Source organism: Neopsephotus bourkii, unplaced genomic scaffold (assembly GCF_033783945.1).
Source record: "Neopsephotus bourkii isolate Nb327-2 ecotype Australia unplaced genomic scaffold, CSIRO-AGI_Nbou_v1 NB_1634, whole genome shotgun sequence".
Lineage (NCBI taxonomy): Eukaryota > Metazoa > Chordata > Aves > Psittaciformes > Psittacidae > Neopsephotus > Neopsephotus bourkii.
The window spans coordinates 4,720,750-4,738,072 of NW_026902109.1; the positions used below are offsets into that span (position 1 = coordinate 4,720,750).

Genomic DNA, 17,323 nt, shown 5'->3' on the forward strand with positions numbered 1-17,323 from the left:
CTCTGCATTGGTAAGCACATAACGTGCTTAATATGCTTAAATACTAATTGAAGCAGGGGTTGTAAGGTGGATCTCTAAAGCTCTGTGAAGATGTGATTAAGAGGCAAGAGTTGGGTACACACAGGTGTTCAGTGGCAACAGAAAATTTAACTTCCTTTGCAAAATGGAGACAGCTGCAAAGGGACAGTTGTGGGGTGGGGAACAACAGCAACAAAGCAGATGCTATGTATTAGAAGTATCTAAAGTTGGAGAAAGAGGGCTGCTACCTGTAAGGGATGGTAAGATCCCATTTTCTTCCTTAGCACTTCTGAGTTGTTTAGCTAGGTAGCAAAGGGTCATGAACCTTTTGGATACCTGAGGAGTCTGACTTGGAGTGTGCTTTCACTACACAGTGACTGAGCATTAACATGCTTGAGTGCTTTGTTAGCTGTAGCTCCAAATGACTTGGCATAGATTGGTATGAAAATAAGCAGACCTGTGAGGTGCACCTAGTTCCTCTGAAGTCTGGTCAAAAGTATGGATTAAACTTGGCTGCAACTGGATTTGTGAGGGCTAATGATATTTCAGCTGGAAGTTATGAGGTAGCAGATGGGGGTACAGGTAGATGATGATAATAAAATACAGAGAATAGGGCATGTTGTTTAATACTGTTTCTAGGTCTCTGAAACTGTCAATCAATTTTGTAATATTAAAAAATAAGCAACTATTTAGCCAGCTGTTTGTAATGAAACGGAGCAGCTCGAGGGGAAGGGGTGTTCTTGAATTGTATAAAATCCATATATTTTTAATTACTGCTGTCTTGTCAATGTGCAAACGCTGAAAATGTAGGATTGAGAATGTTCTAGTTCTACACAACCTTTTTATTTTGCCAGTATTTGCCAAGTTGTTTTGCTAATGTTTCCCAAGTGGCAATATAAGAGTTTGAAGTTTTGATGATGAATACAGATAGTATATGACTTAAAATCTCAGTCTGAATAATGCTTAATGATAGGTAAGGTCATTTTCTGAATGCTTGTTTTCCTCTTTGAGCGGGGGTGGAGGACGGGGAAAAAAAGGCAGTATGTATGTTGTGTAATAGAAGCAAATATCCTGATGATTAAAAGAGATAGCGGGCAGTTTTAATTTCCTGAGCACAAACATTGCTATCTTACAGTTTCATATCTGAAATGAGAGTCAGGACTGCTGGGAAGGTAAGCAGTGAAGCTGTTGTGAGGCTGATAAAATTACATAGCAAAAGATAAAGCAGTTCAGTATGTCAGCCTCTGTCATTGTCAGATGAGGTGATATTTATCAGTTGGTTTATGCTGAGTATTTTTATTGCAACCCAGTGTACGTGCTCATCCTGCTGTTATAAGAGGTACCAAGCCTCTGCCATAATGGGAGACACTGTGTATGTTTGTTCTTTCACCTTCAGTTATTAGTCTTTTCTTCCACCCATGTTAATGAAGATGAGGCTCTTCATGTATTCTTTTGGTCCCAGATTTGAAAGGCTTGTGTCTGAGTCATTATGGTAGTGCACAGTACATACTGGGAACTTTTACACATTTTATGTCTCTGATGGATATCCTAACCTGTCACAAGTGATGGATGCTGGAGAAAACAAATTTTCTTTCCTCTTGATTCCATCCTCACAGCAGTTTGATCTTGTTCCTTTCTTCTGGTGGAGCAGTAAGGAGGAGGGGTTACTTCTACAAGAAATTTGCTGCCAGTGTTTGTTAGGTTTCCAGTCTTGATGTGCTTTGGACAAAATTATTAGCTTGGTGCTTTGTCAAAACCGTTTCTTGAAAAACATCAAAGGACTCTTGGCACCAAAGGGAAACATCTTTCCTAAGGTGATGGATGCTGCTTGACTATCAGGCGTTAATCCTTACAGAAACTACATTTATTTTGCCAGGATTGTCAGAGCTGGTCCTTCACTGGCAGTAATTTCCATGGAGCCCCCAAGAGGAGGACTTTCAACTTCTCCTCATAAGCAACTCTGTGTGAATAATACTGATGGGATCAGGTAGGGCACAAAGATGAGCAGAAAGTTACAGAGGAGTAAGAGACTGTTCCAGATGGTTGGGCCTGGGTGCTTTTGGTGCTTTCTGCTACTTGCAGTCCTTGCTTTCAAAGTCTTCCCAGGATTCCCATGTCCATCCTTGGCCTGCCATTGCCAAAGGACTAGGCTGCTTGCTTTAGTGTGGATAGCTGATGATGCAAGGGAACTTCACACCTTGAGCATCTCTTTGTTTGGCGGTCTGGAGGCACCCTGATCCCTAACGGTACTGTGCACTGAGCCTGAGCCAGCCTTGGTGAGGAAAATTGCACTGAGGGGCAGAGATGGTACATGTTGGTACGTATAGGCTCAACATGGGTTAAGCCCAAATGTACTTTCGGGGTCTGTACTCTAGCACCAGAGTCTACTGCGTTGCTCTTTCTCAGTGTTATACCTGAGGTTTAAAAAGGGAAGCAGATCAGGACAGTACTACTTTAACTCTTTGTTATAAAATGGAGATGAAAATGATAGTTGTCAAGAGGAGAGCACTGAACTCCAAACACTAGTGTTACTGATGCATATGTAGCTTTAGTTGGCCTTTTAGCAGTCCTTACTTTCTTCTGGAATTACAAAGAATTATTGCAGTTAAAACCATATGGTTCTTTAGTGCTTTCATGGAAACATTTTAATAAAGCCTGCTGAAGGGTGAGGGTGGAAAATAACTTTTTGTTTGCTTATTTTTGTGACTGCTTTTTTATTTTTCAACTGCAAATTTTAAGGAAAATCAGTTTCAAGGAGAAAAGGTTCATTGAATGCAAATACATCCTTAGAGGAGATTTTTGTTGCTTTTCCAACAGCCTGGTTTTCAACATAAAATTCAAAATAACCACATATTTTGGTGTCAGTCATTTGACATTTCCATTCCCATAAAGCTCCAGTGAAAAGGACATTTTGAAATTGCAAACGTCCTAATAAATATTTATCAGGTTGGTGCTTTGTCTTTAGATCTGCTGAAGCAGTGAAACAGCTTTTGGAAATAAGACTGAATGGCCAGTAAAAAACCTGGCAACTTCTTCAGTGATGCAGTGAAAAAGACCTTAGTGCATAGCTTGTCCACTGTATTTAGTATTTTGACTCTTTTAATTCTTTTTATTAATTTGGAATCTTACCTAAAACTGCATTACAGTTTCTCTCATCTGTTCTGGATCACAGGGGTGAGTGGGAGTTCTTGCTGCTTTGATGCTACTTTTATTTCTTTACAAAAGCAGGGAAGGAGTGCATAGGTGTAGCCTAATGAGTTGCTATCGGATAAATACCAGATATTCCTTCTTCTTGGTGCAGAAGCATGTTTAGCAGTGAAAGAAGACATGACGAATAAAGCCTTCACAGAAAAAATGCTAACCCCCACGGGGCCGCAGCGAGCAGGGTTCGAACCTGCGCGGGGAGACCCCATTGGATTTCAAGTCCAACGCCTTAACCACTCGGCCATCGCTGCTGTTGGTATCAACTGCTCTGGGCTGAAATCCTTACCCAGTGTTCCGGCGGCGGAAGTTCTGCCTCCAGCCGCGCGAGGAGCCAATGGGCACTGCCTCGTCCCACTGCTGCTCGCCCCCGCCGGCTGTAATGGCCGCTTCGCAGTAGCGGTGGCGTCGGGGAGCTCTGCCGAACAGTGCATCTGAGCCGTTCCCGGCTAGAGAGTACTGTGGGACTGCGTGCCGGTGGATTTGAGAGTACTATTTGGGCGTGGGGAAGCAGACCTGTTAGCAACCACTGTCACCTTTTAAATTTCCTTTCTTTCTCCCCAGTTAAAAGAATTCCGTTCTGCTTAGTACCGTGAGGCTTTCAGCAGCTGAAATTAGCGCCGTCTTTCATACAGTGATTTTTCGCTGCTATAAACATCAGTTCTCACTGTTGAGAAGACAGCCGGTGCAGTTCACTATACTTTTTACAAAGTAGGTAGTAACTTGACTGAATTACCCATGCAGCTTTTCAGCTCAGGAAAAAATAAATGTCACTTTATATGCTGCTAGGGTTTTCAACCTGAAACATAAAGGCTCTGTCGGCTCCTGCAAATTCTGCCTGGGAATGTCTGCAGGCACGCTTGGATTTGCTAGTTGGAATGCAACCAGTCTGTGCTACAAAATAAAGTATGAGGCATTGCATTCATTTTTACAGTGGTACTGTAAATACCTGTCCTGGTTTTACTGTTCTGTTCCTCAACTATAACAAGAATGCTGGTATAACTTTTATATGTAATCTCATTCACTGTGGATTTTTTTTTCCTTTTTTTTTTACCCTATCAATAGTTAATTGTGTCAGGAGTAGTATAATGAAAATTAAATCTTACTTGACCTTATATATATGCTTCAATGGATACAAATAATTTCCCTTTTCATCCCTTCAGTTTGCTGGGTATGCTTATGCTAGGAATTTTACCCTATTTCCCTTTCTAGAGTCACAGTTTTTATTAACACTTTTTTTTAATAGCTGGAGGGATGTTGATGATTGTGCTTCTCTTCCCAGCTGTCCACTCAATTTCTGTTTACTGGGTGGGTTTTTTTGTTTTGTTTTGTATAGGTTACTAATTAAGAAGTACTCTTTAATAATTCCTCAACTTTCCTCAGCACTAGAAGTATTGCAGAATCTCAAAATAGTCTTATAAAATTAATCTTTCAGGACTTTTCTCTCCAACCTAACCGGGGGAATACAGAGGACAGACAGACATAGAAAACACAAGGTGTTTCTGTAATTTTGAAGGAACTCAGTTCCCCAACAAGAGGGACATGGACCAGCTTGAGTGAGTCCAGAGGAGGGCCACAAAGACGATCAGCATGCTGGAGCAGCTCTCATATGAAAATAGGCTGAGAGAGTTGGGATTGTTCACCATGAAGAAGAGAAGGCTCTGGGGAGATCTTATAGCAGCTTCCAATACCTAAAGGTGCTGACAGAAAATCTGGAGAGGGACATTTTACAAAGGCATGTGCGCTAGGACAAGGGAGGATGGCTGTAAGCTGAAAGAGGACATTTAAATTAGGTATCAGGAAGTAGTTCTTTCCTATGAAGATAGTGAGACACCAGAGAAGTTGTGGAGGCCCCATCCCTGCAGGTGTTTAATGCCTGTTTGGATGGGGTTGAGCAACCCGGTCTAGTGGAAGGTGTCCCTGCCTGTGGCAGGGGCGGTTAGAACTGCATGAGCTTTAAGGTTCATTCTAACCCAAACTATTCTGTGATTCTATGATTCAGCTTTTTTGTTGTACTCCCACATTTATCAATTTCTCTTTACCATTTAAGTTGTTACAGCTTTTAAAAAGGTTTTGACTGCTCATCTTTAATTGCCCATTAACAGTTGGGAGTTAGGTCAGTTTGTGGTCATTGTCAGACAGCTGTGGCTGTTCAGTTCCAAGTTAGGAAAACGGTTGTGTATTTACCATTAGTTTCAATGGGAAACGAGAATGACAGCAATGTTTATGGACCACTGTGTAGGAACATGGATGGTCCCTTACATGTATTCAGGCCTGTTGTAGTAACAGACCTTTAATCATTTTTTTAAAGCAGACAGTAGAAGGCTGGATTGACACAGAAAAATTGATACTACATATTAGTGATTTGTTTTTGTTCACTTCCGTGCATAAGGTTCAACGCTACTGTTTCTATTATCTGTGTTTTTCTTCTTTCTCTCCTGTATGTCCTTCTGTATTATCTGGGATATTAAAAAGAAAAAGTAAAAATCAAACTTATGTTTCTGCTGTTTGCTGTGTTTTAGGTAATAAGGAACACCTTAAACACATTAACATATGAAATGGTCCTTATTATCCTGCTTTATATCCCCCCATCCAACTCAGTAGTTTAGTGTCATAATAATCTTTGTTTAAATTGTGGTTGGTTAATGTGCTTATACTTAAGAGTGATTTGGACAGTTTTGCCGATGTTCATCCAGTTTTGTGTGTTTGGGTAAGGCTCTCATAAACTGCATTATGCTTGATAAGATGCTGTCTTTATCCTGTGGTGCACCTAGTTTCATATATGTGAAGACAAAAAGCATGATTATACCAAATTTTTATGATAATGTAAATAGCAAGTGTGTGAAGAGCAGGGTGAGGAAAAGTAGTGCCTTCAGTATACCCCATTACAGCCACAGGGGACTTATTAAAGAACAGATACAGAGGTGGAGACAGAGATCGTGTCTGCTGGTGGAGAAACAAGTGTTTCTCAGGTATAAAAGCCAGAACTTGTTGGGACTTTTAGTCAAAGCTGCTGCTTTTTTAAATTTTTATTTGTAAATTGATTTGTAGACAAGAAGCAGAGCTCTTCTACACTAATACATCTGCTGCAGATTTATTTTCTTTACAGAAAAGACTACTTGAAATCCATACAAATAGTTTGTTTTAGGAAAATCTTACAGAATGCAAGAACTTTTTAGTACTCAAAGCCAAAGGAAACCAAATTGTAACAACACGTCAAAGTTCAGATTTGGTAATACCCTTCAAGTAAGGTATTTGTTCTAACTGTTCCTGAAGAGACTGAACCATAGCTGTTGTTCCTCGCTTGTTCACCCACTCCCCCCGCATCCTCCTCACACAGAAACAGCTATGACTGTGGTCTGAGGGTTTGGATCTGGAGCTTGAGGATCACTTGAATTCAGTTGTTCTCCCTCAGGCTTTCCTTGAAAGGTGAAATCCTACACTCTAACCATTCTAAGTCCATAGGCTTTTGCCAGCTTACAAGGAACAAAGAATTGTAAAGAAACATACAGAACATACATGCAGTACTCTGCGCCACTGAAACCTGGAAGCAGACTCAGTGTTCCTTTTTTATCACAATTTGCAATGTCCAATTTATATATTTTGAATTTAGGAGTCTTTATTTCCTAGGAGGACTAAGAAAAAACTGTTTTCTTTAAATGACAGGTGCCTTTATTTTGTGTTGACAGGATCTAGGACTTGAGTTAAATGTGCAAGTTCAGTAAAACATAATAAATCACGAGAGTTGTCTGACTTGTATAAATGACACACAAAATGTATTTAACCACCTGAATTCAAGTTAAGTCTTGAAAAACTTGGTGTCTATTTAGAGAAAATTGTTACTTGAGCAATGCTAGACTGACCTCCAGTGTTTGTTGTGCAAGCTGCAACTAAAAGAGCCGATAGGATGTGTTTGCAGGTACCACATGCAGAAAGAGCAGGTTTAAGCACTTTCATATAATAACCTTTGCAGATGAGCAGTGATCAAAAAGGGATTAGGGGAGAAGGTTATAATTTGCTGAGTGCTATCTGAGTTCTAGCGCTTCACTATGAAGCTACTGTGCTCCCAAGAGAGAAGGTGATCTTACTACAATAGAAATCACTAAAAATATTCTGAAGAAAGCCTCAACAAAAATAGCACTGTGATGTTAAATTACTGAGATAGGGAAGTTCAATATCTAAAAAAAGTCATTAAAACCTTAACATACAAGCCTGAAGTAAAACTCTGAAATTCCTGAAATGTAATAAGGTCTGCTGCAAGTACTGGAGAGCCTCTGCATGTACAGATGTTTAATTAATAAAGCATGGCCCTGCTCTACATCATCTTATTTTAAAGACCTTAAAGTCTGAGATATTTGGCTACCTTAAGGGGCTGAAGCAATGTAAGAGGAGAGAGAAAATCGGTAGTTGCAGTAGGGCAGACCTTCCACAGCATTCAAATAAGCATTTAGATGCTGCAGCCAGCTGCTCAGGTCATCTTTTACAGACATCAGAGAGGGAGATCCTTGTCTGCGGTGGGCAAGGGTAAGCTCACCTACTTCCGAATGGTGTGAGAAATTCTTCAGAAATACTTTCCAGTAGTAACCATTGAGCTGTCCTTAAGATGACTAGTTATGAGACTAACAGCTTACTAAAGCATTTGGTATGTCATAGGCTAACATTAGCTAAGTTTATGCATATATATGGTTAATGTACATAAAATGATATTGTCAAAGAATTGGTTCATTATCAGAATTCATGAATATAACATTGCTTTATTAATGTATTGTTCTATACAGCTATAATTTTTTAACGTATGTCACCTGATTTTAAGTGGGAATAAGAATTACAGCTGACAGCCTCCAGGACTGTGGTATTCAGAAAGTTTTCCTAAACTGAAAATGCACTTATAATACACCTGCTTTGGAAATTCAAACTAAATGAAAACCATCAGTGCCCAGAATTTTTCTTCATGGCTGTACTACAGGTGAAGTAAACATGCAAAAAAGCTTTAGTGTATCTCACGGGCTTTTAATGAAGATGTAACTGGTCAAAAAAGAACATGGGTAACAGATGTCATTTCCAACTGGATAAGTGCATTTAGGAAAGTAAACTTATCTCCCAAAAGAATCTTAAAAGTTTTATTTCTTAATTTATTACTTTATTACTTAAAACTAGCAAGAGCTGGACTCTGGATAGATAACAAAGAAAATTCTGGTTTAGGACTTAGATAAAATAACAGTACTAGATAGCTTTCCCCATATTTTTTTCCAAGTCTAACTTTTGTAAGTGAAGATGACAAACTCCAGAATTTTTATTAGGAATATGGACAGTTTAACCAACCAGTAGAAAAAATGTGCAAGTTATAATCAGCTTCAAATGTATTCTTCAGCATTAAATAATCTTTATATTGTTACTGTCTTCTTTAGAAATACAGGACAGAGCCCCAAGCATTTCAACACTTCCATTTTCTTGCCTTTTTTTACCTCAAGTGCAACTTTCATTCAGTAATGCCTAATCCACCCCTTCTCATACATTTTCTCTGTGGCTTCTTACTTAATCAGTCTCTATAAGCTTCACGTATACAATAGTTTCAATATTTATTCCTGATAGGAATATTAATATGTTGTATCTGTGATGCTTGCAACAGAAAATTGGCTTAGATTCTGCCTGAGTTAACAAGAAAAACAGCCGTGTCAGTGGAACCGTAACTTTGTGCCTATATTTAATTTAAAATATTCAAGAGTAAATTTTACATCTCCCTTGAAGAATGTGAGTGAATTAATGAACCTGACACAAATTGTGTATTAAAACATCAGAAAATCTCCCTGTTGATCAGTGCCTGGCTTAATCCCATTTGTGCCTAAACATAAAATCTATTTGTAGTATTGGCAGGTTGCAATTATTCTGGGTAAACTACCACTTTAATTCCTCTTAAGCCTCAGTGGTAAATTGTAGGAATAAACTTTTGCAGTTCTTTACACATATAAAGTAAAATACTTTGTGTATTTTGAATTATAAAACCTTGAATGTAGGAAAGCTAAAACTGAGTCACAGAACAGATGCAACTTTGATTATCTTTTGAAGTCAGTTTACCACAAGTCTTTCAACTCAGTGTCCTCGTTTCAGATTAAGCTTCTACATACACGTATTATACAATATTAGAAAATCTACTGATTACACAACTACTGTTAGCATTTTGCTTGTGCAGAAATCTATGGTATACAATATTAGCACTCATTGTTAAAAGTTTGTTACAGGTCTATATTGGTGATCTATGTTGCTGGCAGGCTGCATGTGGAGAAACAGTGGTAAGGTGCTTTTGTTGAATTGAGAACCTTGTGATATTCATATTATAATAATTTTTGATCTTTGGTTATTCTTACCTTTATAGCTTGTTTTTCGTACTTAAGAAAAATATTCCTGGTGAAAATTCCAAAAGATAGTTTTAAGAAATAAACTTCAATCAATGGAAGTATTGAGATTTGTGTCTTTTCCTTATGTGGATCCCTGGAGGATTTAAACATGGGTTCAGGAACTGCAGGCAGTGCTGTTTTCTTTCTGACACTCATGGTGATATGATTAATTTTGCAATTACGCTTCCATACTGCTAATTTCATACTGCATGGTACGGGGTAGTAGTGGTAAGTAGCAAGAAGGCTGTTTTTAAAGAGTTGTCTTTACATAATATTTATTGTTTGTATAAAATTAGTTTATGGATTCAATTAGAGTTCTGACAAGTCTGGTTAATAACGTATAAATGTGAATTAACTCTCTCAGTACTTCCATTAAAATTGAATAAACTAGTAAAGCAACTTAAAATAATAGAAATTACTAATAACTGAATTTACAGATAACAGCTGAAGGTAAACGGACAGTCAGAATATAGGAAAGTGCTGTCTGTAAAAGAAAAAAAAATTATTTCTGAAGTGATTCAAGTGACAGCTAACATCAGGAGTTACTGCAGCAGTGTGAAAATTTGCTAAGTAATTCGGGTTTGAAATTTCCTTTGTCCTAGCATGCTCCAGATTACTCAAGCAACCACGGCACTGCACAATGCCCACTGTGGTGTTAGATCTTCACGCGAATGCGTTTAGGAGACAGCTCTCGTTTGCAAACACACTGCAGAACAAGAGCCTTTTGTCACACGGTGTAAAGGAAGAAGGTTTGTCGAAGAAGCACCAGGCCGGCGGGCAGCGGGTACATGAAGAGGGTGAGATTCCCTCTGTAAACTACCTGCCAAGGTACAAACGGAGAACTAGAGGCAGCGCGCCGCGTGCCTGGCAGTAGCGCGAGGGAACGCAGCCGTTGGGGCAGGTGGAGCGCACAGCCGTTGGGGCGGGGCCGTGGCCCTTGCCGCGGGTTGAGCCTCGTGGCTGGGCGGGGTGAGGTGGACTGCGTTATGTTCCCGTTCAGTGAGAGGAGGGGCAGGGTAAGGTGGGGAGTAGAAGGCAGCGGGAGGTGGGTTCCCGCCACCTCCGGACCACCCTCTTCCCGGGTGGTTTTTCGAGCCTACCCCAAATAAAAGGGCAAGAGCATCTGTGTCTTGTGGAGTGGGAGAAGGGAGCGATGCAAACAGGGAGCTGGGAATGTTAGACTGCAGGTTGTAACGGGAGTGTGTGCATGCAGCAGGTTGTTGAGGCAGTCCCCTCAACGTAGAAACTGGGAAGACACTTAGGGGCAAAAAGAGGTATATGAATATCCCCTCTTACTGAAAAGAGAATGTGTCTTAGAGAGGTGTTTCTAGATACAATGGTAGTGCTCTGGTGTATTACAAATCTGGTTGCTTTTTTGCTCAGAGCTGTTCTGGCACTTTAAACTGATTTCTGTGGTATGAATGGTATGAGCATGTTAAGTAGGTGAAAATATGTTTTGTATAGGGGCTTTGACAGCTGTGTTTTAGTGTAGCATCTTCTTTCATCCGTTTTGCCAGCGCACTTTCCAGGGAAATGTGTGGGCTCACCTCTGCTGCCCTATTTCTGCCTTATCACACACATTTTTTTACCAGCAACTGCCTCAGCAAAATTTGAAAGTGCTTTCAGGGTCTTTTGTAACAAGGTGATTATTTTCAGTGGTTTGAAGTGGCAAGACCCTATTCTGACTGCAGCTCTGAAGTTACCAGAGCTTTTGAAGTAATCCTTAACAATCATCACAAATTGGGGATAAAAATGGAGGGGAAGAAGGGTTGGGAGTAGGGTTTTGAGTCCTTTTACTGTTAGCTTCTTTTTCTCTGTTGGGTTAAACCTTTTAATATTGCTTAGTGGCTATGCAGCTTGGTTGGTGCATTGTGTTTTAGAAAGTTCAAGAGTAAATTACCTTGGTATGAGAGAATGAAATGCCTGCAGTGTATAGAGTTCTTGCAATTTGTCAGAGGAATTGGCAAGTTTATGGCCTGGAAGAAGCTATTGAGTTCTGTAAGTACCTGAATAATGATCACCTATTTTGTAAAGTTCTTAAATTTAACAGAAAAGGAGAGAAATATTTGAACAAAGGAAAAATACTCTATCTAAAAAGATAGTTTTAAAAATAAGTGTAGAACAAGGGAGTTGAGGAAAAAATCCAACAATTGTTATTTTGTGATTAGTTTAATGTAGTTTTCACAGCAAAATGACTGGTATTTCTGTGATGAGAGCTCATTTTTTTTTCTGTGCAGATGCCATTGAATTGGGATTGTCCAGCAAAACACTGGTGACAGATTAAGAAACTAGTAGTGAAAGATGGGCTAGGTATAGAAGTCAAAGGATTAAATTTCACAGGATGTGAAGTTACAGGTAGTTGTGACTAGGTAATAGCAGATGTTAGAGGCATGGACAAGGTTACATGAAGGCTGTTAAGGAAATCTGGAAGACAGCCAAAGTGGAAAATTATAGTAGTTTACAGTACCTTGTACCGTTAACATATTTTTAGATACTGTGTGTGGAACATTTTAAAGGAGCTTAAGAAGTGGTGCTGCAGTGGTATTTGCAGTGGCACTGCATGACTTCATAATTTCTAATGACATGTGCCTGCCACTTTCACAGATGACCTTCACAAGTGACCTATTAAAGCCAAATTCAAGTGGAAAAGCTTTATAGCAACAAATGAATAGGAGGGGTTATTTTTTAAGCTAAAGACAACTTGTGAATGATTCAGGTGCCAGAGCATACATGTCTAGAGACATTTTAAGACACATAGGGTCTCATAAAGCATCCTCATATCCAGCTCTGGCGTATGTAGTTGAAGTCTATTGGGAAACCTGCAGTGCCCTGGGGGCTTGTATTATGAATACCCTACAGTATCTAAGGTGGCGCTAGCAGCTTAGGTTAAGCAACTGAATCCAGAACAAAGAACTTTAAATAAACCAGTATTTTTCACACCTCTCCTTAGTGTACCTGTTAAAATAAGGAGGATCTTTCTTCACCACTGTAGTAATTTGCTTAATTTATGAAGCACTGATGTAGTTACAAAGATCTAATGATTGAAAAAGGTGTAATAGGTATCAGCTGCATAACTCCACTTGCCTATATTCAATCTTTCAGTTAAGTGAATTCTGTTTTTGTTTGTTCTTAACCTTCAAATAACATTCATGAAGTAAGAGAGCTGAGAAATGCTGAGAAGTACTGTAACTGCAGTTAGTAAGATTTAGACTTGCATTTTATCACACAGATTTAATATAGTGGCAAGAAAATCAAATCTTTCTTGGTCTGGAAGCTTTCTGCTCCGACTACTGTTGTTCATGCTTTCTGAATTCGTGAGTTGAAGGTAAAGAAAGGGTTTCAAGGTTGAACCCAGAAAAAAATTCTGAGGAATGAATTCTGAATAAAATTGTAAGTTTAATATGGCAATAGTAGGTACATTTCTCCATATTAAATTATTGCATCCTCTGGGAAAGTGTGCTTAGTTTCTGTGAATAATATTTGATGCTTTTGCAGGGGAAGAAAATCTGTAGTATCTTCTGTCTACACCTTTTATCTGCCTTTCATTCTGTGCTTCAAGCGCAGAAGATGCTACTGAAATCTGTTGGCCACTGCATGATAGGGCCTAATGTGATTGATTTCTCCTCATTCCCTTCAGTTATTTCAGTACTCTCTCTTATGCTTGTCCAAGGCTCGTTTTTTGTTTTCCTCACCTGTGAGTAGTCACATGTGTGCCCATTGCTCAGGTCTCTCAGGTCTCTCTTTTTTTTTTTTTTTTTCCCTTCCTTTCTTTCTAGTCGAGCCTCTCCAATGGTGTTAGCTGGTGTCAGATTACCTCAACCTTCATGTTGTATCTACCCTTTTTACCTCTAAATCAACTAAAAATAGCCAAATTGCTGTGCTTGAAATTTTCCAAAAAGAAAATTCAGCCAGACACATGTACTTTATGCAGTTTTTCTGATTGAATGGTTTAGTACCATTAAGATTTTAAGCAGCAGAATAGATAGAAGTATTGAGCAACCTCTGCCTTTTCAGAGTTTCTGGTTTTTTTACATAAGTGCTTTTGCATACTACACTTAAGGGTACTCAAATTTGCTATAACTTCACTCATGTCCACTGCTCGAATGGCTGCCCTGGTAGAAAGTCTTATAAATGTGGGGTTATCTGCCTAGAAATATGTTTTGAATATTTTGTGAAGGTAAATGAAGAAGGTTGTCATGTAAAGCATAGTTTATATGAACTTTTATAACACGTACATTGCAACTATATTTGACCTGAGTTTTACAATAATGGCCTTTGCTTTTCTTCTTCCCCTTTCCCCTCTAATAGTTGAATTAAGCCTCATTGATTTCTCAGGGGCCTTTGCCATTGACTTAAATGGCGTATGATGTAAGGTCTAGAAGCTCAGTGCCAAACTCTGTTTGCAAGTGTAGGAATGAGCTTGGGGTTTCTTTAAGTGACATTTTCAGTAGCAACTTGTCAGTGCAGACAGGAACTAACAGTTTAGGAGGAGGTCCCAAATCAGTATAGCCCTCCCCATTTTGACTCTCTTCCCCCCCCGTTTTGTTTCTCATAGACTAGGAATGACAGGAACCATTTGCTGTCTCACTGTCAGTGCCTCTGGAGTCAAGCTGCATCAAGAGGAGTTCTTCACGGAGCTGTTTCTAGGATCTCTTGTTAGATTCTCAATTCAAAAGGTAAGGTCGAAGACAAATGCAGGGAATTTTCCACTTAGTGAAAGTACATGAAGCTATGAATGGAACTATGGTTGCTTAATCAAATAATCATCTCAAAATTTGAGTTAAAAAGCTGATTTTTCTTAACCAACTTTCTAGAAAAAGAACTTTTAAACCTTTTTTTTTGATGTTCTGCATATTTTTAAATCATAGTGGCCTTGTCACTTGAAGCTAGTAGTCAAAGTTGTACAGTGTGTTTGCCTGTTTTCCAAATATGAAAAAGCATGTTGGAATACTGGAAGTATAAGTGTTTCATGGGTGCTGTTATTGTAAAAAATTTAGCTTGCCTCTTGGTACTTCACTTGATTTTGCATCTAATTCAAGGAAGATACATGTAAATGTACATTTATCATCTTAATGTTGGAAATGCTGAATTACTGTGCAAGGAAATTTTATGCAATTACTTTTGATTTTTAAAATATGAAAGGCACTTGTTTAAGAGCGAGGAGTAATGGAGGGCTGTTATGTTCAATGTAACACTCGACATACTTAAAAAACTTCATGTACATCTTTTCCTTTGTGTAAAATCCATTTGGATTCCTTTTATTAAAGACAAGAACTATGCTCACAGCTGGTGAAGCCCAAAAGGCATCCAACAGTGAAGGATTAGTCCTGGTGATAGGCATTTAGAAAAAAAATGCATAATAAATGGTTGCTGTTCTCTCCTATTCCTAATCAGCTGGTTAATCTTAGGAGGTTAATCCACCTCAAAACAAACTTGGTTTTGTTTGTTGGCTGGTTTTTTTTATTATTCTTGGTTGGTGTTTGGTTGTTTTTTATCTTTATCTTTTTTTTATTGGCTGCTTTTTAGCCAAGTCCTTTTGAATTGTAATGAGAGCAGATGTATAAAAGGGCAGGAATGTCTTTAGTCTTTATTTCTGAAGCTGTTTCACCAGAAATGATGTATCAACTAAGTAGGGCTTTTCTTCTGAGATGCATTTTGAATTGAAACCGGTTGTCTGAGTTGGTAGAGGAAATAGGGTGGCATACAGCACCAGGAACCCCACTGGAAGAATTAATCTGCATGTCAGAGGTCTGACCATGTATACAGGCATGGCATGGTGGGATTATGGTTTTGCATAAATACTGTATTTCCTGTTCCCTGTATTTTTGATTGTGCTTTTGTAGGTGTTAGCTAACTAGCTGCTTGTGCAACATCCAAAACAGTGCAGTTTGAGAACCATTTCTTTTGTTTGCATGCATATATCAGAATTAATATATACTCAAGAAGTATCAATTACATTTGTTACCTTTAATTTTGGGATTGTTTTGTATGTGTCTGTAGACAATAGGGAAGAAGTGTTATAATATTGGGGTCACTGGACAAAAATAATGCAAACCTTTATATCAGTTTGAAAATAGTTACATAAAATGGTATGTAATGGTGACACATCCTGGGGTAATGCATAGGTGCATAGGTATGAAACTACAAAATCAGTTGTCAAGAGTAGCAGCTCTAAAAAGAAAAGAAAAACCATGGGTTTTAACTCATTGCAAGTAAGAGAGACATTTATTAAGGAAAACAGTGTAGTATGATGTTGCAATAGGTAACCCTCAGCAAATAACAAAAAATGGAAATGAGGAGACTGCATTTAATAAAAATAAAATCCTTTCAGTAGCACTTCGTTCATATTCTTCTTGTCCATTTTTTTAATGAGTTGAACAAATCCTATTTTTAGTGGAAGGTCAACTTGAACTGTATTTAAACAGTCTCTGGTTCTGAATAGAGATAGGAACACTTTAAAAGTGATAACAAAAGGAAGGGCTTGGAGCCAGACCTCTTAACCTGTTGTTACCAGCACAGGATAGCCATCCATGTGGGAACTTAATGTCACTTAAATAGAGAGGGATCCTTGTTCTGTGCTCAAAGTGCATGTGGTGAAAATAGCAGAGACCCATGTGAAAGGATTATTTTTTTTTCTTTAAGAATCTGAAATGAGTCTAAAGAGTATTAATGAAAAATTTTTAATTTTGAATGAAATGCTGCCATATTACGTCACCACTGTCTTTTGTCTTTTTTGAAGCAAATGCTTTTTCAGTATTTTAAATATTACAGCTGCAGTTCTGAGACCAAAAGCTACAGTACCTCCAAAAAAGTATCTGGAAGAAGTGTTAAGAAGATAAGATTGGCAAAGAATTTCTAAACCAAGCAGGATAGGTGTTGGTTAAAAAGCAGAGTCAGGAACGCTAGTGCAAAGCCAAAAGTTCTGTAGCTGTAGGCCATAGAATTCACACCTCTGACGGAACATCTAGAATTTGTCAGTGTGTGTATGCATTCAACCAAGGCAGTAATTGTGATAGTATGTTTAAGGGAGAAGAATGCATTAACTGACCTTACTATGACGAAGTGCTAGTATCTGGGTAACTTTGACATGAGTATGGAAGATGAGATTATATTCTTATATTTCTAGTGTAAATTGCATCTGGTAATCTTTAGCCTGCTTATTGGCCCCAGTTAAGGTGTGAATAAGGCAGTCTAGTGATCAGATGGTTGTATCCCAGCACTCCATCCCTGATTCTGCCACTGGCATTTTGTGTGATCTTAAGTAAATAATTTTTCCTCTATGATTGTATTTCCTTATGTGATATTGGAAGATGACCTCTGCCTGAAAAAGTGCTTTGATGAAATACGCCATAGAAAAAGTAGCTATGACTATTAAATAAGGAAGAGAGCATGTTATGAATATTGTCTTAATTTGTTATCTCACTAGACATCAAAAAGTCTTAATGACAGAAGTTCATTGAGTTGTAATACTTACGCTCATCTCAAACTTTTTTCCGGAAACCTTAGTTAAATGTTTCCATTCCATTAGGTGAGTCGTAACCTGTTCCTTGCCATATGGAGTCTCCAGCATCCAGTGAGTGCAGGGCTTACACTGTGTTTTTTTTCCGTGGTAGATTCATTATAAGGGATGACATATGACACTGTTTATGCTGAGAATGATGCTGAAGAACTTGGTGAAAATCTTGTGTCCTTGGGAATTTCAGCTACTT

The 17,323-nt window shown here is 38.6% G+C and overlaps 1 protein-coding gene and 1 non-coding gene across 3 annotated transcripts in view; one reads left to right on the plus strand and one right to left on the minus strand.

Annotated features, from left to right (window-relative positions):
* Positions 1-3,391: 3,391 nt before the first annotated feature.
* TRNAS-UGA (transfer RNA serine (anticodon UGA)) lies at positions 3,392-3,473 on the minus strand. Its single transcript has one exon. It is a non-coding gene; the product is annotated as a tRNA-Ser (tRNA).
* A 6,739-nt stretch (positions 3,474-10,212) lies between these two features.
* Positions 10,213-17,323, plus strand: part of CTNNA3 (catenin alpha 3) — a 739,429-nt gene continuing 732,318 nt past the window's right edge. Inside the window, exons 1-2 of one of the 2 annotated variants that reach the window (XM_061373990.1) lie at positions 10,213-10,442; positions 14,170-14,290. In XM_061373990.1, the coding sequence (XP_061229974.1) occupies positions 10,255-10,442; positions 14,170-14,290 (309 nt within the window). In that variant the 5' untranslated portion in view covers positions 10,213-10,254. Of the gene's footprint in view, positions 10,443-14,164; positions 14,291-17,323 lie in introns of those variants that run through there. The other variant, XM_061373992.1, reaches the window with a different exon arrangement.